The 24,217-nt window shown below is 30.6% G+C and overlaps 1 protein-coding gene across 2 annotated transcripts; it reads right to left on the bottom strand.

Annotated features, from left to right (window-relative positions):
* Positions 1-2,736: 2,736 nt before the first annotated feature.
* LOC129918408 (glycogen [starch] synthase) lies at positions 2,737-17,819 on the bottom strand. Of its 2 annotated transcripts, none has more exons than XM_055998920.1 (8): positions 16,857-17,819; positions 9,662-10,088; positions 9,527-9,600; positions 8,991-9,463; positions 8,520-8,922; positions 5,177-5,641; positions 4,975-5,110; positions 2,737-4,909 (listed from the first exon to the last, which is right to left on the bottom strand). In XM_055998920.1, exons 2-8 carry the CDS (start codon positions 10,086-10,088, stop codon positions 4,815-4,817), a joined length of 2,073 nt encoding a protein of 690 aa, XP_055854895.1. In that variant the 5' UTR covers positions 16,857-17,819; the 3' UTR covers positions 2,737-4,814. The 2 variants fall into 2 exon arrangements, with proteins under 2 accessions (XP_055854895.1, XP_055854894.1); XM_055998919.1 differs by lacking the exon at positions 16,857-17,819 and adding an exon at positions 10,166-10,300.
* Positions 17,820-24,217: the final 6,398 nt, after the last annotated feature.

Genomic DNA, 24,217 nt, shown 5'->3' with positions numbered 1-24,217 from the left:
AACAAATGGGAAAAAAGAGTAACAAATTAAAAAAAAAAAGTCATAAATCGAATCTTATCTTATTTGAAAGCTTATTTTTACCAAGTCTGCAGGCTGCTGCAGCGAAAAAGAGGTGAAATAAAAAAACTAGTAGAATTTTCACTTTTCAAAAAGCAGAATGAAATTTTCAGTTTGAGCCTAATGGCTAAAACAGATGTGCGGCACTTCTGCAGGCATCGCTGCTTGCAGCGCTGCACCCAAATTACATGTGCATCACTTTTTAAATTATTGATGCCGATTTCTGTCAAAAAGAATTGATAACCTTGATGTTTTTTATAATTTTTTTTGTAAGAAAACGATAAAAATGCGGTTAAAATGGAAGAAATAATTGAAATTATAAAACAAAACAAGATGGTTAAGTTTTTGTTATGAATTCAATCAGTTCTTCCATTTTAAGAAAATCAAAACGAACGTTTTTTGAATTTTTGAATGATAGATTGTGTTAACTGCCAATATCAGTAATGCCAAATAGCAAGTATTTTGTATTTTTGTTGAAACTTGGCATGGAATTTAGAAATAGAGACATGATGCAGCTCTGCGCTGCATGCAGATTTTTCTCCCATAAGAGCCCGTGTTATTTTATTTTGCTGCAGGGAAAAAACTACTAAATGCTTTCCGTTTTTCAGTACATAGCTGTAGAAAAGAATTCCGGATTATGTGGAGGGTTTTCCTGGCCCTTTTTTCTGTTATAAAGAGCTGTGTTGACGGTTTTATTTTGTATTAATTTTTTGTTCAAAAACATATTTTCCGATATTTTTTCTTGATTTTAATTTAATTTATTTTTTTTACTTTGACAGAATTCTCAATGATATTTTTTCGTTATCACTTTCGCTGTCGACTTTGAGGACTTAGAAAATTTAATTTTAATTTATTATTTTTAGTTGTGCCATTTTTGTGTAGTATTTTTCGTTTCTCATCTAGGTTTTAATCAATGAAATTTAAAAAACAAACGTTCTACTGGAGGCGGAGAGGAACTATTTATTAGGTTTTATATCTTTCTAAAAAATTGACCTTCATTTTAAACAGTTTTTTCTTCTTGTGTATTGTTAAAAGATATTATAAATCCTCAAGAGCTTCTAGATTATATGTAGATACATTTTAAGATTGATAACTGTTACTTTCGAAACTAAATGCATTTTATATTATATTATTTTATCATTGGAGAATAATTTAAAAATTGAAAGGTAGAACTATTTTTGAGAAGAATTTCTTGGCTAGATTTTCGATTCATTAACTCCAATCCATTTAATCCTTAGCGAATGCAAATAGGTATCTATACAAAAAATAGATTTAAAACTTTTTTACCATAAACAGATCATTGTTACCTGCAAAATAGTCAAAGTTATTGCATAAATTGTCGAATAAAAAAGTGCGTCCGGTTGAAATTTTCACTCTATTCAACGAAAAACAAACAAAATTTTATTAAAAAAAAGTGTAACAAAACGGAATAAAAAGTAACATGGTAACAAAATTATTTAATATTTCAAAAAAGTAACACTTTTGTTACACTTGTAACATTGTGGCAACATTGATTATGATTTTGATGACGATGAGATAACTAAAGGTCCTGTGCATCGTAGAAGAAGACAGGAATAATAATTGACTTAATTTTAAAATGTTTGTCTATGTTTAAAAAAAAATAGGGTTCCATTGGAAAAAAATCAATTTATTTTTTGATACTAATCTGTCCAAAAATCTCATCAGTTAAATGAAGTCAAACAGTTGAAATGTCAGTTTTTTGACAGATTTCAATCAAAAAATAAATTGATTTTTTCTTTCCAAATGGAAAACCCATTAGTTAAAACAATATAATACTACACGATGTGTATTAGTTGTAAAGTACATGAATTAACTGTTTTTTGTAGATTACTATTGAAATAAATAATATTTTAGTCTTAACTGGACTTATGTTGCGTTTTTTAATGGTCTCGAAGACTTTGTGTTACCAAAACTTGGAAGGGGGGGATGTGATTTCCATCCATTCCCATCTCCGTCCAAAAATTATCAATTTTTTTGTTCGAAAATCGAAATTTTTCATACAAAATTGAAATTTTTCACCAGGCTCAAAGAAATCTCAGGAGGAATACTTATCCGTTGAACACTTTTCGAATTTAAATATTAACGAAAGTACTATTTCAGTCACAGGTTTCATAAGTTTTGGTATCAAAACGGCGCATCCTGCGCTAATTGGGTCAATCAAACATGGTTTGCCTTGACCGCCATCTCTACCTACCTACCTACTATTTCAGTCGGTTATATTTGAATGACGGAAGTAATTTCTTTCATTTCTGTCGGTTATTTTTTGAATTTTTATATAAACGGAAGTGAATTTTCAAGACCTCCAATAAAATGAAAATGGAAGGTGGATGTGATTTTCATTTCCATCCAAAAATTTTCAATTTTTCTATCCGAAAAATCAAAGTTTTTCATACAAATCTGAAATTTTTTACCAGGCGCCCAGAAATCTCAGGAGGTATACTTGACACACTTTTTAAATTTAAATACTAGCGGAATTGTTTTTTTTTTTCATTTCCGTTGGTTGTATTTAAATGACGGAAGTGCTTCATTTCCTTCGGTTATGTTTTAAATTAAAAAAAAAAACGGAAGTGAATTTTTTGGACCGCCATTGAAAGAAATGAAAATGGAAGACGGATGCGATTCTCATTTCCATCCAGAAATTTTTAATTTTTTTAACCGAAAAATAGGAGTTTTTCATACAAATTTGAGTTTTTTCACCAGGCGCCCAGAAATCTCAGGAGGTATACTTGACCGTTGAAAACTTTTTGAATTTAAATATTAGCGGAAGTGCTTTTTTTCATTTCCGTCGGTTATATTTGAATGAAGGAAGTGCTTTTTTCCATTTCCGTCGGTTATGTTTTGAATTTTTATATAAACGGAAGTGAATTTTTTAGACCTCCATTGAAATGAAAAGGGATGAAGGATGTAATTCAGTTCCCCCCAAAAATTTTCCATTTTTTTTAATCGAAAAATTGGAGTTTTTCATACAAATTTTCAATTTTTCACCAGGCGCCCAGAAATCTCAGGAGGTATACTTGTCCGTTGAAAACTTTTTGAATTTAAATATTAGCGGAAGTGCTATCTCTTATTTCCATCGGCTATATTTGAATGAAGGAAGTGCTTTCATTAATTTTCGTCTGTTATGGTTTGAATTTGTATATAAACGGAAGTGAATTTTTATAGAACTCCAATGAAATGAAAATGGAAGGCGGATGTGATTTTCATTTCCATCCAGAAAATTTAAATTTTTTTAACCAAAAAATCGGAGTTTTTCATACAAAATTGAAATTTTTCACCAGGCTCCCAGAAATATCAGGAGGTATACTTGTCCGTTCAACAATTTTTGAATTTAAATATTAACCGAAGTGCTATCTTTTATTTCCGTCTGTTATATTTGAATGGAGGAAGTGGTTTCTTTCATTTCCGTCGGTTATGTTTTGAATTTTTATATAAATGGAAGTCAATTTTCTAGAACTCCAATGAAATGAAAATGGAAGGCAGATGTGATTTGAATTTCCTTACAAAAATTTTCAAAATAATTAAATCAAAAAATCGAAGTGCCTTCATATCCGTCGGTTATATTTGAATGACGGAAGTGCTTTCTTTTATTTCTGTCGTTTATATTTTGAATTTGTATACAAAACTTGTAAATATTGATAGTCGTTTTTATCCCAGTTTATCTTAGACTGGGGTTTATCCAAAGTTATTTGTATAGGATAAACTCGAATCTTTCTAAGAAGCAGCTTAGACAGTGTCTATCAATATGGCCCAATGTTTTTTTCGGCTCTGCATAAAAAAAATGTATATACATTTTTTAACTAAAAAACTTGTTTCGAGACCTGGGTCCGTAAACAACTTCCTTCGAATGTAAGAAAAAAAAATGTTTGGATGCAAATAACCCTGCAATCAGACTTCTAACAAACTTTTGGTGTTCAGTCATGAATAATTCTTAAAGAGACCTTTTGTTTTGATGTCTCACTCGATGAATTTGGAGGAACATTTTTTTTTGAATAATTTTTGGGGTTAACCTCGAAAATCAAAAAAAATAATATATTTCTTACATAAATATGTAGATAGGCAATAGGCTTGTTCACTGTGAACTCATATCTGTAAACCAAAACTTGTTGGTCAAAAGATATCGGCTTTTCATTGAAATACAATTCGTCTTGTGTGTTTGAGTTTATAACTCACAGCTTATTTAAAATTTATTTTTGTTTTATACTTTAACATGAACACACACAAACAAAGTAGATTTCAACATAATTATTTTGTTTAACAACGTGCAATTATTTAGTTTTGATTTGAATAAGAGTTTTGTTTTGTATAAATTTTTAATTTTTTTTTTGTTTTAAAATATAAAATCAGTTTGAACTATTATAATTTGCATTCTACATTATGACACATAAAATTATTTAGGAAAAATCTATTTTGATCTATTTTTTTGTTATATTTTGTTTGTCAGGTAAGTCATAAAAATTACGTTTATATTTCTGTTAACGACTTTCATCTTAAAGGTTTTACAATATTTAATTATATTGCACCTTCGAAAAAAAAAAAAAAATGAAAAATATTTAAATCTCGACTTTTTTTTTTGTACAAGTAATTTGTTGTATTGAGGAACACTCTTGTAATACGATTATAAAATGTCACATTTTTTTTTACTAATATAACTAAAAAAAGAAATCAACACAAGTTAATAGGAATTTGATGACGAACATTGAATGGCATATAGCGGTTAGTTTTGTTTGTTGTTGTTTTTAATTTGAAATTCCTAATTCTTTTAATTCATGTTCCTCATCAACGGAGTCTTCATCGTCGGAGCCATGTACTGAGGGAGCTGGGGTAGTATGTCCTTTAAAATAACAAACAAAAATATTTATTAAACAGAAAAAAGAAAGAAAATTCAAATAAACTTACTTGAAGATGTCGGACTTGGAGGCTCACTATATGGCCGTGAAAAGCTCAAATTATTACGTGATCCATACATTGAGCTTTCATCTAAGTAATCTGGATAGACAGTCTGCAGGGCTTTAACTCGGGCCTGTCTGTAATACTTTAGAAATAAACAAAAACATTACAAAATCAGACCATGAACAATAAAACATATTAATAAACTTACAATACCCAACTGCCTCCAATCAAGTAAATCACTCAAACGTTCTGTTCGGTTTCGTTGAATAATACGTTGGCGACGATTTAAACGAGCAAAGTCCAACATAAAGTTCGACAATTGCTGAATACTATCCTCGAGACCAATGTAACGACGATCAACTATATAGATACCATAGGATTTCGGATCTTGGATGTGTTCTTCCATGAAACATCCAAAGCCCGAGAGATTGGTGGTGATGCTTGGAATGCCCATGACTGTGCATTCGGCAGGTGTGTAACCCCAAGGTTCATAGTATGATGGGAATACACCTAAATGACAACCACGTACAAATTCTTCATAATCAATGCCAAAGAGTGGATTTGTTGACGTTAGGAACTCTGGATGGAAGACTATTTTAACACGATCGTGAACTGTGTTGAATAATTGACAGCGACGAACTGCATTTAGGACGGGATCGTTCCAGTCATCAACCTGAAAAGAAGATTATACACATTTTGTAAGTAGAAATTAATAATATAATTATATGGGCATAGTTTGATATCTCCATCGGTGTATATTATTTGTAATGTATTTTATTAGTGATGGTAACTATCGAATGATTTGAACTATCGGTAGTTAGTAACTGAATGATTTGAACTATCGAATAGTTCATTCATTCATTCATTAATTTATTCATTCGAATAAAAACTATCGAATAAACTATCGGATAAAAACTATCGAATAAAAAAACTATTTTAATGAAAAAACTATCGTTTAAGAAAACTATTCCAATGAGAAAACTATCGTATAGAAAAACTATTTGAATGAAAAACTATTCGAATGAAAAAAGTAACTAAATGAATGAATGATTTTAAACTATCGAATGAATGAATATTTTACAACTATCGATAGTTTGATAGTTTTTATGCGATTGTTCCCATCACTATATTTTATTTAATGAATCAATCAAAATTAAAATAAATATTTATTTTTGTATGAGAAATTTTATAAACTGGTCCTTGAGACATGAGGATTTGTAAAATCGAAAATGTTTGAAGCTTCATAACTTTAACTTCTTGTTATAACAAAATTTTTTGTGCCAGGGCCCTATTCTACCAAATACTTTTTATTTTTACGAAAAATCCAAGGGTCGAATTACGGGATACGTTCGTTAAGGAATGGTTGCTATGTGTCCCTATTAAATAGAGACAAAAATAGTCAAAACGTTAAAGATGATCGTAATCGTGTGCCGTAATTCGACCCCAGTTATTTACGAAAAAAAAACTTAACTCAAAGTTTTAGAAGTAAGAGGGTTTCGGCATTTCGAAATTATTTTAAAGCAAATTCATACCCTACGAAATGAAAATTAAATTAATTTACTGCAAAAACAAAACAAATAAAAAGGGTCAGCATGCGAATTACACTGGTAACTTCTCATTGATGCCTTTTTATTTTATTTTGCGAATAAATTCCAAAAATGAGGAGCTACTGATGTTAGAAAAAAGATTAGTTTATATACAATCTGTAGAGCTATTTAAAAAAATAAATAAAATGCACCAATGGATACACCGCCATTTAACCATGCGCATAGAAACAATGTCTGTTTTTATTTCATTGATCGATAAGGCCTTTTTAAAAAACCTTTGAACCAAACTTGCACCATCTGATCATTCTTTTTAGCGGAGTTGTGCACAAAAATGCATTTTGGGGACTAAATGGATAAATATCTTAAGTACGTCATACAACAAGAAATAAAAGTACAATGAGTTCTGCACAATGTTTTCTAACTTTTATTTGCAATTTCATTTTCAATACAAAATAGCAGCCAGTCCTACAGTACCTTGCAAAAATTCCATTTTTGGTTTCTATTGCTAAATTTTAAAAATATTTGCTGAAGTAGGTTAAAGTTATTTTGGTCTCATTTTGAAACAAAAATAACATGCTGTAACATAAGTGTCTTAATTCTTCAGGGCATACTTTTTAAACATGATTAAATTGTAGTTTTGAGCGCAGGTATTGAAGCGGTCTGATAATTCTCCGGGAATGAATGCATGAGAAAACTCCCAATCAAAACGGTCAAAAAAATTTCTCCTTCTTCGATTTTCATCAATATTAACGAGAAGAGGACAAAATTAAAGCAAAAAGGAACGAACACCAACACAATCCCCGGGAGTTTTTATTTAGAACAGGGCTGAATACTTTTATGCTACAATGTCAACTTGATAACCAAAATTAAAAGTCTTATTCAAATCTTCCGGGGCTTGGTGTATAGTGTATGTATGTTTGTATGGTCCGCGTTATAAGATAAAAAAAAAAACATATAAATCATTACACCCCAATTTATTACTTTGTCAGACATATTATCTTTACCAACATTGTGCCGAAAGTTTTGGTCCTTTTAACTAACGGGAAGTAAAAGCTTTTCATCTTTGAAAATATGTGATTTTTTGAAGTTACCGTAAAAAAACTTGTCTTGAATTTAGCTAAAAATGATAAGCCTGCAAGTTCACGACATCCAAGTAATTTAAGTTCATAATTTATTCACGTTGAGAAACTCTTTTTTAATTTAATTTTTTTTAAGTTTATGGCAAGAAATTGAAAACTGGCATAACTCAAAAATCTTGGTTTTTTGCCAATATACTGCGAATACAACTTTCTTAATTTTTGTAAACTTAGTATAGATTTAAAGGTTTTGCATTACAGCTGAATCTTTTTGTTCAATTCATGAAAAAGTTATGCATGCCAGTTTTCTTTAACATAAAAAAAAAAAAAATATATTGGGGTGAAATAGGCTAAGGTGATTGTGGATTGTTGATCATCACAATAAATACTTTTGCTCCACGTAAGGTGATTATCAAAGTGACGGTCACTTTTTTGTCATGGTTTGTGAGTGACAGCTATTTAGGTGTCACTTTCACTTTCTATTTTTATTGAAATCCTCAACGGCGAACTACATTATATTCTAAGCTAATACGAAAATTTTAGTTCGTTTAGTAAAATATGGTTTCTTGTTAAGAAGAAATACAGAATATATAATATTTAAATATTAAAAAAAGGGGTACCGGTGGACTCCAGTGTGTGAGTCGAATACTCATCAAAAAAAATCTGCACTTGTAGGGTTTTAGTGATTACTTTACTCAGAGCAAAAAATAGATAATGGTCAAAAAGTGACAACCAGAAAAGTGTCAATCGACTATCACCTTAGCCGATTCCACCCCTGGAACTTAAAAAATGATGTTAATTCCTTTAAAAATTAGCCGACTATAAATTTGCGCCCTTGTTATTATTAAAAGTTCTCACCAACTACTACTATTGTTTTATCTACTTTTTAATCATTGAAATTTCTTAATTAGTGTATTTAAGTACTTACAATATTATGTGTTGTCACTGGTGGCATACAATCCCTTTGCATAGCAAACAAACATCTCTTAATCTTCACCAAATCTTCCTTTGTTAATAGCTCGTCTGGTTCAGGAATACGTCCAGTAAGGCACGTATCGAACATTCTCTTGCCAACAACTTGTTGAATATTATTAATAGTATCACGCAATTGCTTAACAACCGCATGTCCTCTCAATGAATCAACATTGAAATTATTCGTCTTTGCTGGGAAAATCAAGAAAGCCACCACAGTGGTATCTGGTTTTTCAGATTTAAGCATTGCATTCAACCTTGCTAGTGATTCAATAAATATGTCAGCGCCCTTATTTCCGAATTCATATCGACCAGCGATAAAAAAGTACAATGTTTTATCCAAGTCAAAGTTCATATGTCTTTTTTGGGAGAAAAAAACAAAAATAAATAAAATTGGTTATCATGAAACTATATATAACTTCCTTACCCATAGAAATGTCCACGAACAAATTCATTAATCTTCTCCTTGGCCATGGCATGTAAATTTTGAAATTCATGAATAGCTGAGAATTTCTTAACATTCAATCCATTGGGTGTGATAATATCGGGCTTCCTCTTCAACAAATGCTCAGCTTCAAATCCAGTAATTTCGGAGACAGTTGTAAAGACATGCGAGAGATGTGTAGCTGCACGTTCTATACAATATCTGTGATAGATTTGGCGTTTGCCAGCCTCATCGTCGACGGCAAATTTATCTAGATTATTGTAAAAGTCTGTTTTGCCTGCACACAAATACCGCCCCAGAAGTGTAGCATGAGTTGTAAAAACGGTGGCAATTTCAACATGACGTGTTCGCAAAGCAATCAAACCAACTCCAGCCTGCCACTCATGGAAATGAGCACAGATACGCGGACTAAGTAGATCATTTTGTTCTGAATATTCAACAGCACAGTTTCTAAACTAAAGTTATTAGAAAACAAAATTATTAATTAATGATTTTGCTTTTTGGTTTGAAGGGCAAACCTCTTCCAGGAACTCTGCAATCATATAACCTAAAATGATGGCATCATTTGTCTCAACATCCAAATGTGGAACACCTGAAAAACATAGATTATAGTTAGATTGGATTCATTAACTTATAAAGTAATATGAACTCACCAACATTACATTTCTCCCATAATTCTGTTTTGAAGCCATCAAGCTTCCAAGCTGCCGATCCAATATCGAACAATATCAATTGAGGATTACCATCGACCAACCAACGTCCAGTGTGAATTTTATAGCCACGAGATCTTAATGCATTTACTGCCTTCAACAGAGGATTACCACGTGGAAATTCCATTTCTTCCATTTCTGTGCGAGCACAGGTCTCTTTGTACGGTCCCATCAGGCATAGCTGCTCTCCCATTTCTTCAGTCGAGACATAGGCTTTTGATCGAATAACAGTATAGATTCCGCCAACTTTGTTGGCGACTTCCCATGCCACTTCGAAATTCCATCGGTTCTCTCGCGATGCAATATCACCGCGATCAAAGTAATCCTTGAGGTCGACAGTGGACTCAACACGTGAAAATCTTCGCATCATCTGGTAACAAAATAAAAATCCAAGTGAATATAAATTTTTTGTTAAAAGAAAAAAATAATTAGGTAATAGAAAATCACCGCAGCATTTCCATCGTTATCTTCTAAACGAAAGGATAATCCACGTTTTAACATGACAAAATTTTTCAAATGAATTTATTATCTTTGAAATTATTATTAGTTTCAAGTTCGACAACTATTCGCTACCAAATAAATCGTCAACTAAGGCGACATAAGTGTTCCTTAACTTGAAACATGTTTTCTGGTGCTGTGCTTTTTGGGTGATAAGAGAAGATCATTATAATAATTCTTATCAGTTATGGAATAACACGTTATTAGGAGCAAAGCTAGTTTTTTTTTGTATTATTTTTGAAATTCATTCTCTGATTCGGTTTTTGAACATAGAAATCGAAGGGGAGAGAGAGAGATTTAAGATTGGAGATAGGAGACCTTTTCAAAGCGATTAAAAAAGGTATTGAATGTTGTTTTGTTTAATCTCTCGACCTCGAATTTATTAGTTTTTGGTTATGCTTTTCTATTTTTAGAGGTATAGGTACTATTTTGTTTTTGCTTTTGTTACATCATAATTTAGCGGGATTGGAAGGCATATGTTATGAAGATGAAAAATATTATTATTTTTCATTGACAAGCTTTATGAGGTCAAGTTCAATAGGAAAGTTATACAATGAAATCAAATAATTAGATGTGAACACCTTTCGTTTTGGACAGATGGCAATGGAAAGTAAGTTATACTTTTGATAGTTGAGCGGCTAATCAAAGTTATCAGAATAGTAAATTGACTGAATATTTCAAACGAACCATAGGTCTGGACATACAGAAGAAGACAATCTCTCGCTTTATTATTTTATTTTATTTCGTTAAATACTAACGGTACAGATTATACAGATTTAAGATTAACATTTAACATTGGATAAAAAATTAATTTTTAACGATATTGATTGAAAAACATATTCCTTATACTCTGTGATTTAACAATATCATTACAGGAATTAATAAGAACATAGTTTTTATTAAATACATTAATTAACAGATTGAGAGGACTATAAGCGCCATAGTTTGATCTACTAAAGATGTTACAAAGTGACATTTGTCTTCTTACACTATAACGACTTACTGTAAAATTCAATCGGGAAAGGACCGATGGTGTTGAAATCGAACCATTAATTATTCCTATGATAAAACAGAACTGTAAATACTCTCTATGAGCAAAAAGAGATGGCAGATTTATAAGTTGTAATCTATGAGAGTAAGGTGGTATTACAATTCTATCTGACCAGGGAAGGAAACGTAGACAAAATCTCATAAACCTTCTTTGAACGGATTCTAATCTGTTGATATGAGTCGCGTAATAAGGTGCCCATACAACACACGCATATTCAAGAATTGATCTCACAAACGAAACGTAGAGGGTTTTAAGGACATAAGGGTCATGAAATTCACGAGTAAAACGTTTAATAAAGCCAAGTGCCTTATTAGCCCTTTTTATTATATAATTAAAATGATCGATAAATGAAAGCTTTGAGTCTAATACTACTCCAAGATCGGTAAAGCTAGACAAAATACATAAATCAGAGGAATTAAAGTTATATTTATGGACAAACCAGTTATTCTTACGCGTAAAACACATTGACTTGCACTTCTCAGCTTCGTCTATTAGCTCAATATCGGCTATACGATAATGTTCTAACCTCTCTTTGGAATCTGAGATCTTGGATAAGAGATTGATATTTTGTGGCAAATAGATATTAACATAAACAAAGTATACGGCAATCAAGGAGATGTATGTTCTATTATAACTTCACTTAAAGAGCACTGTAGCAATTGAAGTGATTGACCAAAGGAAAACCTTATTCCATCTGGTGTCAGAATTAATCGGAAAACTATATTTATTTTGGTTTTCAGCATAAATAAGTGGAATAAGGTTATAATACAAAATTTATTGAATGCACTCAATTATTATAAATGGGAATTCATAAATCTTAATCCATAATAATTGAACAAACTGACCCTTCGCAACAGTTTATTATAGGAGCAATCTAATCAGCAATCACCGCCTAATGGCTTTGTTATCTAGGTAATGTTTTGTCAAATTTTATTTTGATAAAAAACACGCACGATTATCGTTTATTTTGATTTGGAGTGGTGCTATTGATTAGATAGAGATTCCATATTTTTGTGTTTTTTTTTTGTTTTATAAATTTTGCTAAGGTTTAAAAATGATTCTTTTTATAAATTGTGTTATGCAATATTATTTATGACCAGTAAAAAAAACAACAACAATAAAAATTGAAACAGATAAAAATAGGAATTTTTGGGTACGAACATCAGTAAGGCTACAGAAATGTGACTTGGTGGGATCAAAGCATGCTCAAAACATTCTCCTCAATATTTGGATCTCGTGGTTCAAAAATTTTAAGAATTTAATGATTTTTTACTTGCTCTATAGGGCAAGTATTGGTTTCGTGTCAAAAAAAAAAATTCGAGGTTTTAATTGAAACTAACATTACGATGATGGAGAGGTCCGAAAAAGTGGTTTTCGTCATGACGTCCGTCGGTCTGTGCGTCGGTGCGTCTGTGCGTCTGTGCGTCGTCAAAAAAAGGTGTACATGAAGCTGCAGCCTAAACGGGTAAACGGTTTTTCTTGAAATTTGGTACAGATGATTTTTTCGTAATTTCCAAGGTTGGTTTTTTTTTTGTTTTGTAATATCTTGCTTAGAACATATACCTCCCATACAAAATGTTCGAGGTATTGCAATTTTCTCGAAAACGGCTCTAACGATTTTGATTAAATTTGACCCACGTAATACTGTACGTAAATCTAACAAAACTGCGTTTTTAGTTTTTCTCAAAAAATACGTATAGTGAAAATATGATATTAAAATTTTTTTTTAAATCACCGATGTCGGCTCTTCCCGTGCATCGTTAATGAGTTATTCCAATTTTCTCGAAAACGACTCTAACGATTTTGATTAAATTTAACACACGTAATGTTGTACGTAAATCTAACATAATTGCGTTTTTAGTGTTTCTCAAAAAATACGGATAACGGAAATATGGCTTAAGAAATTATAAAAAAAATTACATATTTTTGCATTTCTTATGAAATTCCTTAAAAAATCAAATTATAACCAATTCAAAATATTTTTACAAAAAAGCTTTGACATAAAAGGTATGATAACATAAGAGCAAGTACGTGCGGCCCCAGTCGTGCATTTTATTTCTATCAAATTGGGGGTTAAATCTTTAGTTTATCAGATCAAATTTTTTTGTTATAAATATTGGCAGTATTTCTTCTGATGGTAAGGACACGATAAAATTATGTTAGGAGTTGGTTTTAGTCCTCATTGAAATATTACACTGTGCAAGTTTTTTGAAAAAATTTTTTGAGACAGGTGCGCGATTAACTGTTTCGCCCTATTTCGGACCCGAGAAATCGATTGGCGTCATTAGTTTTTCGATTTATCGGTACGACTTCGAACAAAATTTTTTTTTGAAAGATTTTCAATTATTTTGAGAATTTTCCACTTTTTTTAGTCATTTTTCATCCAAAAACAAACGATAATATCGGTAATCTTGTGGTAAAGTAATTTGGAAGTATTGAAACTATCGATAGTTTTGTGAAGTATCGATATACTCGATATTTTTTGGTTATCGATAGACTGTCGAAGTTTAACCAACACTAAATTAACAGTTAAATTAATTTTTAATGGAAAACATGCAATGTATTTGTGCAGAATTATTAGCAATATAAATATTGTTTTTGGTTGAAAAATGACTAAAAACAGTGGGAAACTCTCAAAATAATTGAAAAAACTTTCATAAAAAATTTTGTTCGAAGTCGTACCGATAAATCGAAAAACTAATGATGCCAATGGATTTCTCGGGTCCGAAATAGGGCGAAACAGTTATTCGCGCGCCTGTCAAGAATTTCGACTTGCACAGTGTTATTATTTGACTCTCTTCAACAATTGCATTGGCGATAAACCCTAAGATCTTTTTTATAGTTTTGAATTTATTCAAAAGCATAATTTCTAAATTCAGGAATTCAATTTGTTGATTTTTTTTATATTCGATTTTTTTTAATAAATAAAAAAAAAAAAAAATATTTCAAATCTTTTCCGTTAAAAAAATAATGTTTTCATAATACATATTTTCATTTAGCAGTTTAGTTCCAAAAGTAGAAATATCATGTACCTTGTAAAAAAGGCATTTTCCAGGACCATATCAAGGACTCATACTAATGGAAGATCATCAACAAAATTTCAAAGGAACCCAAAAACTATGGTTTGCGTTTTCTCAAAAGAAAAAAAATTAAATCAACAAGGGTAGGGAAAATGTAAGAGCAGAATTCAACTCATATACACTCTGCATAAATAAAATTGATTATAAAAATGATATTTTGATTTTCATTTTATCAAACACAATGGTGACCAACTAGTATTGTTCTAGGGGCTTTTTTGAAAGTCCATAGAAGATAAGCGGGTACTACTGTATAAGATTAAATACACGCACGGGTTGCACAAACTTGCTCTTAGAGTTCAAGTTCGTTAAATTTTTGAAACTTTTTATATAGAAATTAGGTAAATTTATATATCATGTTAAGAAAAACGAATTTTTCAAATTGAGTTCCAAAACAAGTATGTAATTTAATTTCATTTATTAAGATTCAATTTCATATAAGAAACCTATAGAAACCTTCACCTGTTTCGCAGAGCATTTTCTAAAAAAATGTGTTTTTGATATTTTTTACATAAACCTTCCCCCATAACACTCGATTGTATTTTTTCGGTAACACGCTCGCTGTTGACTTTGGAGACTTAAAAATGTTTCGTTTCGCTTCAGCTGCGTTTCAAAAAAATTATTTCATATACAAACATTTTTTAGAAAAAAATTAAAAAATAAGACTGGTATTTTGTAGAAATTATTAATCAACACTTAAAACCAAAATTTTCAAAAAATGCAATGCCCCGTTTTCGAAAATTTGATTTTTCAAAACAAAAAAATTTTTACAAAAACTCATTTATTTCCTCTGGAATTTTTAGTGAGATCGTGAATTTATTTCCAAGGAACAACAAATCGTAGAAAATGGCAGCTCAAATTCACTGAATAACTAAATGTTGTTATCAATAAACTCAGACGAAAACTTATACTCAAAATATCATATCCGTTTTCATGTTCGAAAAAAGGTAAACATACCTAAGAAAGTTTTTATTCTAGGGAAAAATGCCCCCAATTAAACCCGTGTTTCATTGGTACTCTGTATTTTACTGAATAAACATGCTTCAAACAACAACAAAAGTTTACTTTTATTTATTATTAAAAATCCTTTTTTGTTAAAGGGTCAAAAATGTAAAAGTTCTGGAAAAAATTTCTCTGTAAAGCAACAAATAAAACACTTTTTTTGTATCCTTACCAATCATTTGTTGTTGTTTCAAATGTACTGATCTGAGTACTGAGTTACCAATAAAACACGTCTTTAGTCTCAGAAACAAATTAGAAAATTGGTTCCAAAATTGGAAGAAAACATTCGAGATTCGATAAACGAACAATTTGGAACAGTTAACCTGTAAATTTGTATCGAAGATCTTGTGAGTTTTGATTTGTTTTTAATTATTTCCTTTGAATATACGTAGTTTTTTAATCTCTTCAAAAATCAACTCATCGAAAGTCAACAATATAAATTTCACTGAAAACATCCGCCCACAAACGCTTGAAAAAGTGGTCGTAAACATTGTTTTTGGCATGGATGATGGAATTTATCATATTCATGAGAGAAGTTGTTTTTAAGAAACTATTAAATGTCTAATTGCAGAGTAAGGGTGAAATCTCTCGATTGAACAGAAATAATGGCTTTTTAATGAATTCTCTTTTTACTTTTAATCAAAATTAGTAAAGACTTAAAAAAAACGACACCCTTTAGCATGAGAAAGCTGCATAAGTTTCGTATAATGATAGACAAAAAAAAAAACTACGGGTTCTATACCCACATCATCTACGAAATCTTGAAAAACAAAATTTAATTTAATTTTGGAAAATATACCCCTCTGTGTGATAAATGTCTCAATTCCAAGGTTATTGCCTTTAAAATCAAAACAAACTCGTATGTTTCTTATCAAAATCGGTGTCGGTATTCGACGGACAGTCGCCTTTTATAATTTATTATAGGGAAACCGAATTTCAATCAAAAAAGAAATGCATACACGTGCGTCTGCAAAAAAAAAACGAAAACAAATTTCTATATAAATTATTCTATATATTTGTTAATCTTCCATATGTTATTTTGGTTTGGTTTCCGTCGTGTGACATTCAAATAAATTAATTTGTATTTCTTTTTTGTATATTGACTTTTTGAAAATTTCTCAAAATAGAATGCGCCTAATCGAGTTGCCCATCGTCGTCGTTCGTTCTGATCTCACGTGGAGCGAGAAGCAGATTGAAAAACAACGATTGCTGTCATTTAAATTGTTGTTCATCTCATAAAAGCTAAATAAAAACTAAACACTCATACCAAAGTAGAGCAGCTGATTTAAAAAAAAAATGAGAAAAAAACTACACCGTTGCATCTTAATGCACCGTTAAAATTAAAACTAACGCACTATGCAACAAATTTGATGTTGTTGTTGTAATTTGAAGGCAAATACGCCGATATTAAAACAAATAACATTAATCGAGTTTGTTTTTTAAAGTTGTCTCTTTTTTTAGTACATATTTTTAAGTATTATTTATTGTTTTATTAAAAATGTCTACAAACCTTCTTGCTTTATTTGTTTTTCTCTTCTTTTCCTTATTTCTTCGACGAGCGACAATAGATGTCAAATAGAGGTCAATGCTAGCCTCCTCACACACCACAGTGGGGGACGAAAACGATGAAGCAAAAAAAAAAATTAACGTATACGAAACAATCAACACGGAATCAAAAATAACGAAGAACTTGTTCGAAAATAAGTTTAAGAAATTTATCACTCGTTCAAGAGTAACATGCGATATGCTCTTATCAACTTTTTATTATTAATTTAATTTGACAAAAAATAAAATACGAAAAAAACAAAAACAACAATCTCGTCGTAATCGCTTTCTTTTAAATATTTTTTTATTTTAGCTACCTCTACCGGCGGCAACCACGATATAAAACATGAAACACCTCCGCCTAAAGTGTATCGAGGAATGAGGATGTGTGAGCTCAGGGTAAAGATTCTTTTCCGTAGCGGCAACGGCAAGGCAATCACATAAAATCACCCAGACCCACCGAGTCTCAAAAGAGCACCACCTCGTGAGATATATAACGAGTATGAAAATTTGGTGAGTATTGTTTTTTTTTTGTGTATGTTTCTTTAATTTTTATTTATTTTGTTTCTCTTTTGCTTAAACGCACGTACGCTTGATGACACACTACCACTAAGATACACAGTAGGGCCCAGAAAAAATTGAAGGAAAAGTCTTTGCTCCAAGTGTTGGAATTATCTTGTCCACCACACTAACGAGGGGAATTTTCTTTACAAATATTGTTGTTATGTTCAATTGATAGATGTACTTAGTTTCATAAAAACAAAATTGATGATAATAATAATTTAGAAAAACGAATTGACTTTGAAGAAAAGTTATATTAAATTTAAAATGAGAGCAATGTAAGTACCGTTTGGTTCTTACAAGATCACGATTACGATCACAAGCACATCAACTAAGTCGCCAGTCGCGACTACAACACCCAATGCACTGAATCGCTGCTGCAAAGTAATGCAACTCAAATTGTTGTCTGATCGTAATCGTAATTGTTATTGTAATCATATCGTATCTCTCTGATGCTGTGATCATTTGGCGGGTTAGTAGTGGTGATGGTGAAGGTGGTGCCGGTTTTTCTTCGCTTCATCATCATCTTGTGCTCCCCTTTCAAATGGTACATATTATAAACGATATAAAAAGGGTAAATCTGCAATAATTGAAAAACCGCAAGTTGTAGGAACTGCGTGAGCATTTTAATACTTTTATAGGAAATCAATATAAACCATTTTAGTAGTTTTTTTATATTCTCTCAATTATTGGTAAAAAATAGAGTGATTTGCAATTTTTGAATTTCATATCGAATAAAACAGTAGTGGCCTAAAATGATGGTCATGATGAAAAGAATTGATGTGGCATGTGGATATTTTAGATCATTTAAATGTCCTCAAGATCCATGACATATCTCTTTATCACACAGAATATGGGCAGTGGCAATTTCATAAGAAATTAAAAAAAAACTTAAAATAGCAGATAGCTAGGGAGAGATGCTGGCCCCAAGTTTATTTTTTTTTTTTGATACCAAAACTCATGAAACCTTCGAGTAATATGAATTTATATGGTAAATAGCTCAATCCGCGGAAACAGGTTGCTCAGCACAACTTAAAAACCTGCTAACTCATAACGAACTTGTTCTTCGATTCAAGATGTTGAAATTTTTAAAACTTTTTACAGTCGTGTTTTATTGGTACTTAGTATTTTACTGAGTAAACATTTAATGCTCTAAACAACAACAAGCGAATACTTTTATTTATTATTAATAATCCTTTATTGTTGAAGGGTTAAAAATGTATAATTTTAGAAAAAAAAAATTCTCTGTAAAGCAACAAATAAAAACTTTTGTTTTTCCTTAGCAATAATTTGTTGTTGTTTCCCGTGCAAAATTTTACATTTACATAACATTTGGTAAATGTATAAGAAAAAAAAATTAAAAAAAAAACAAGAATTCCTTCATTCATTCAACATCTTCTGAATAAGAAAAAAATACATGCATTTTGATTTCTCTTATTAAATTGCATTTTGAAAATCTTAAAGCCGTTGAAAAAAAAAATAAATAATTTTTTGAAAATTTGTTTTTTTAAATAAGGTTGGTATGCCATTTTGTAGGAATTTTTAATGAAGATTCAAAACCAAAGTTTAAAAAAATCAAATTCCGTTGACGAAAATTTGAACTTAAAAAAATATGTACATATTTAAAAACTTTTTTAATTTAAACCGAAAATTTGTTTTTTACAAATTTTATCTTTGATTCATATTGAACCTTATATAAAAATCATTTGAAATTGAACTACAGCGAGCGGTTTGGGAGAAAATCAGAAATTAAAAAAAAAACCGTTCTGTGAAAGGAATCATTAAAATGATTTTCAAAAAAAAAAAACTATTTTCTTCAAAAGCTATGAATTGTCTTCAATTGTCTGCATTTTTTTGATTCGTTATTTTTGGTCCTAAACAATAAATTTCAAATTTTCAAAAAACCTTCTGGAGTCTCCAAAAACACTACGTACAGATTTTAAAGTTTAGCAATTTTTGGATTTATCGGTCTAGTCTTTCCGTTTCGGCCGAACCCACTTCTTATGCATTTTTTATGGTTTTTTTTTTATTATTTGTTTACCCACAAATCAGACAAGTTATTTAAAAAAGAAACTAAAAAGAAAAACCTTGCTAAAGAAAATCTTTTGATTAAAAAATTTAACATCCCGAAAAAAAAAAACCAAAAAATCCAGTTGGTAATAACACAGATTGTATTAGATCCAATAAAATTAGATTTAAATTGACCACAGTTGTCTATACTTCTTTCAACTGTTTGGAATTTTATTTAACTCTTCTACTGTATATTGTTTAGATATCGTGAAAAGTGCGTTTTTTTTTTTTTTTTTTGTTTGTTTTATTTATTTTTCTCTCTTGTTATTTACGCATGAACCTCTCTCGAATATGAATACCTATCTAACATACATACATAAACTATGATAGTATCGTGGAGTATTTATCAAATCAGCTGTTGAATAAAATATTTGTTTCGTTAACCTTGACAACATATAATTTGTATCTTAATGCTTTCTTTTCGTTTTATATCGAACAAATATGAAAACAAAAAAATAGTTATCAAAAGATAGAAGGTAGGTACAAATTATGTAGAATGAATAAGGCACCCCCAAATCAGGTTATCATTGACATTTACACTCTTTAAAGTTATTCAGTTATAAAACAGTCAATGACCTTTTTGTTGGAACAGGAGTAAACATCAGGGAATAAGAACCAATCGACCCACTCAACATTCTTTCACATTTTTCTTGGACTGTGTTGAAGCCGGTTTCGAAAAAGGTACCTAACGTATAAGTAAACCAGCTGGTATTGTAGTAGGTACCTATGTTAATTTATGTATAGTCCTTGGTTGAGGGTGGGCTTAACCAGGTTAAATAAAGAATTTGTGTGTATACACTCGTAGCGTAAGTTACTTTTTTGAGGTATTTTATATTGGATTCTTGATAGGTAGATAAGGTAGCTACAAGTAGCTACATACTTGAAATTTCTAGATTTTCTTGAGATTCTGTGGTTAGTTAACTTGCAAAGTTATTTATCTAAATTACACCGGCACCCAAAAAAAAAAAAGTGTCATGAACCAGAAACCAGACCGATCTTTCTATATGTTTTTGGGACCGCTGAATCCGAATTTCAAGTCCGTTTTGCCCTGTCACCCTCCAGTTTTGAGTAATATGCAAAAAACTCAAAAAAAGGTAGTTTTTGGGGTCTTTTTTACACTTTTCTCAAAACTGGAGGATGACCGGGCAAAACGGACTTGAAATTCGGATTCAGCGGTCCCAAAAACATATAGAAAGATAGGTCTGGTTTCTGGTTCATACAACTTTTTTTTTTGTGTGCTAGCACTGTCGCGACATGTCGCTGTCATACCCGGCACACAAAAAAAAAAGTTTCATGTACCAGGAAGCAGACCTATCTTTCTATATGTTTTTGGGACCGCTGAATCCGATTTTCAAGTCCGTTTTGCCCGGTCATCCTTCAGTTTTGAGAAAAATGCAAAAAACTCCAAAAAAGTCATAAAAATTCAAACAAAATGCACTCACAGTTCAAAACTGGAGGGTGATGGGGCCAAACGGACTTCAAATTCGGATTCAGCGTGCCCAAAAACATATAGAAAGATAGGTCTGGTTTCTGGTTCATGACACTTTTTTTTTGTGTGCCGGTGTTATTAACCAACTTAAAAATTGATAAGATACAAAGATTTATGTATGATTGGGAAGAATAATTTCTAAGCGAATAATTAAAGAATATTACTTACCAACTCATAACGCATAATAAATAGTTACAGATCACAAAAAAATTAAACATTTTGATATAAAAGTACACCGGCTGGCCAATTATCGCAAGCTTTTCATTTCATTTTGTTTATATTTATTTTGCAAACAACATAACATAAACAATGACGCAGACATTTCGGAATTCTCTTTCCTCTCATTTTATTCATTCTCAATTTTTATCAAAATTTCTCTGAATCTTTCAGTGCTATGCTCAAAGATATTTGGTAATAAATTCCCTTCACATAATTTGAAATTTCCCAAATTGTCATTTTTCTTGTCGGAGCATCCATTCGACGATTGCTGTGATGAATATTTTTTTCCCTAAAAAAAAAACTTGGTAAGGCATTAAATGTCAGCGTTTAAAAGATATCAAAAGGTATCCTATAACAAATTAGCATTTGTTCCTAAAAGATATTTAAAAAAAGGGATTTTTATCTACCGCCATTGAATACTACTACACTACAAATGAAATTTCTCTCAAATAATTCTTTCTAATGTTTGCGCTGCCATCTCTTGTTTCAAAGTGAAAGCAATTTGGTTCCCATACTAAACAAATCACCACATCTCTTCAAACTATATACTACTTGTGTGAGAAACTAGAAGTGTCTTTTTTCAAATTTTAAATTTAAAACTAGAAGTCTTCCGTTTCTTAATGATTTTTAATTTTTTTTTCGTTCCACAATGTCTGGGCAAAATGAGAGGTAATATTTGAGGATTGACTATTCAAAAAGGACTTTTCTCAGAGAATCGAAGAAAATAACAGCAAAATTGTGATTTTTTCAAACGATTTACAGTTTTCACCAGTTTTAAGTATTCGATTTTTTAGATTGATTTTTCGTTTTAATTCAAGATATGCAAATGCAAAGTAGGTAATTATGCCTACTCAGATTTTCGTTATCCTATCTCATTGTTTATGTGACGTCATCTGTATTATTCAAATTTTTTTTTAAACGAAGTAACCATAGATTAACATATGAAAGTCTCCAATCTTGGTAGTTTTTTGTCTATGATTGTTTTTTGGTATAGGGCTTTTAAGTAAGAAGTGCTCAAACTTCAAACTGTTCACTTTGAAGACACTTTACATTTCGCTGGTTAAGAATTTTAGGGTTGTATGCAGTGTTGCCGCAGGCTTTTTCAGAAAAGTAACAAAATTTTTTAAAAAGCGTAACAAATGGGAAAAAAGAGTAACAAATTAAAAAAAAAAAGTCATAAATCGAATCTTATCTTATTTGAAAGCTTATTTTTACCAAGTCTGCAGGCTGCTGCAGCGAAAAAGAGGTGAAATAAAAAAACTAGTAGAATTTTCACTTTTCAAAAAGCAGAATGAAATTTTCAGTTTGAGCCTAATGGCTAAAACAGATGTGCGGCACTTCTGCAGGCATCGCTGCTTGCAGCGCTGCACCCAAATTACATGTGCATCACTTTTTAAATTATTGATGCCGATTTCTGTCAAAAAGAATTGATAACCTTGATGTTTTTTATAATTTTTTTTGTAAGAAAACGATAAAAATGCGGTTAAAATGGAAGAAATAATTGAAATTATAAAACAAAACAAGATGGTTAAGTTTTTGTTATGAATTCAATCAGTTCTTCCATTTTAAGAAAATCAAAACGAACGTTTTTTGAATTTTTGAATGATAGATTGTGTTAACTGCCAATATCAGTAATGCCAAATAGCAAGTATTTTGTATTTTTGTTGAAACTTGGCATGGAATTTAGAAATAGAGACATGATGCAGCTCTGCGCTGCATGCAGATTTTTCTCCCATAAGAGCCCGTGTTATTTTATTTTGCTGCAGGGAAAAAACTACTAAATGCTTTCCGTTTTTCAGTACATAGCTGTAGAAAAGAATTCCGGATTATGTGGAGGGTTTTCCTGGCCCTTTTTTCTGTTATAAAGAGCTGTGTTGACGGTTTTATTTTGTATTAATTTTTTGTTCAAAAACATATTTTCCGATATTTTTTCTTGATTTTAATTTAATTTATTTTTTTTACTTTGACAGAATTCTCAATGATATTTTTTCGTTATCACTTTCGCTGTCGACTTTGAGGACTTAGAAAATTTAATTTTAATTTATTATTTTTAGTTGTGCCATTTTTGTGTAGTATTTTTCGTTTCTCATCTAGGTTTTAATCAATGAAATTTAAAAAACAAACGTTCTACTGGAGGCGGAGAGGAACTATTTATTAGGTTTTATATCTTTCTAAAAAATTGACCTTCATTTTAAACAGTTTTTTCTTCTTGTGTATTGTTAAAAGATATTATAAATCCTCAAGAGCTTCTAGATTATATGTAGATACATTTTAAGATTGATAACTGTTACTTTCGAAACTAAATGCATTTTATATTATATTATTTTATCATTGGAGAATAATTTAAAAATTGAAAGGTAGAACTATTTTTGAGAAGAATTTCTTGGCTAGATTTTCGATTCATTAACTCCAATCCATTTAATCCTTAGCGAATGCAAATAGGTATCTATACAAAAAATAGATTTAAAACTTTTTTACCATAAACAGATCATTGTTACCTGCAAAATAGTCAAAGTTATTGCATAAATTGTCGAATAAAAAAGTGCGTCCGGTTGAAATTTTCACTCTATTCAACGAAAAACAAACAAAATTTTATTAAAAAAAAGTGTAACAAAACGGAATAAAAAGTAACATGGTAACAAAATTATTTAATATTTCAAAAAAGTAACACTTTTGTTACACTTGTAACATTGTGGCAACATTGGCTTGTATGTCTGCAGGGGTTTTCATAGATACAACCTAATAATTTAGATTTGTTTTTCAATTAGAAAGCACCTATGGAAATTATTAAGTTATTAAAAAAAATCAATTTAACTTTAAAAAGTCAACAACTATTTAGCTAATAAATTAATACGAAATATAATTAAAATTTGCAACAGTTATGTTCTTCAAAGTGGGAGCTGTCAGATTTGAGTTTGACAAATTCGGTTACTTTTATTTTTTGCTTTCCATAGATAATACATTCCATGGTATAAAAAAAGAAGGTA

Source organism: Episyrphus balteatus, chromosome 4 (genome assembly GCF_945859705.1).
Source record: "Episyrphus balteatus chromosome 4, idEpiBalt1.1, whole genome shotgun sequence".
In the NCBI taxonomy this organism is placed as follows: Eukaryota; Metazoa; Arthropoda; class Insecta; order Diptera; family Syrphidae; genus Episyrphus; species Episyrphus balteatus.
This window is presented reverse-complemented; position numbering and strand designations above follow the sequence as displayed.

What these genes read in the sequence shown, in the direction of transcription:
- LOC129918408 (XM_055998919.1), bottom strand. Translation starts at nt 10,219, where the DNA reads ATGTTAAAACGTGGATTATCCTTTCGTTTAGAAGATAACGATGGAAAT. An exon ending in GTTCGTGGACATTTCTATGG is followed by an intron (nt 8,923 to 8,990) that starts GTAAGGAAGTTA and finishes CTCCCAAAAAAG; the next exon opens with ACATATGAACTTTGACTTGG. An exon ending in ATTGGAGGCAGTTGGGTATT is followed by an intron (nt 5,111 to 5,176) that starts GTAAGTTTATTA and finishes TTATTTCTAAAG; the next exon opens with TATTACAGACAGGCCCGAGT.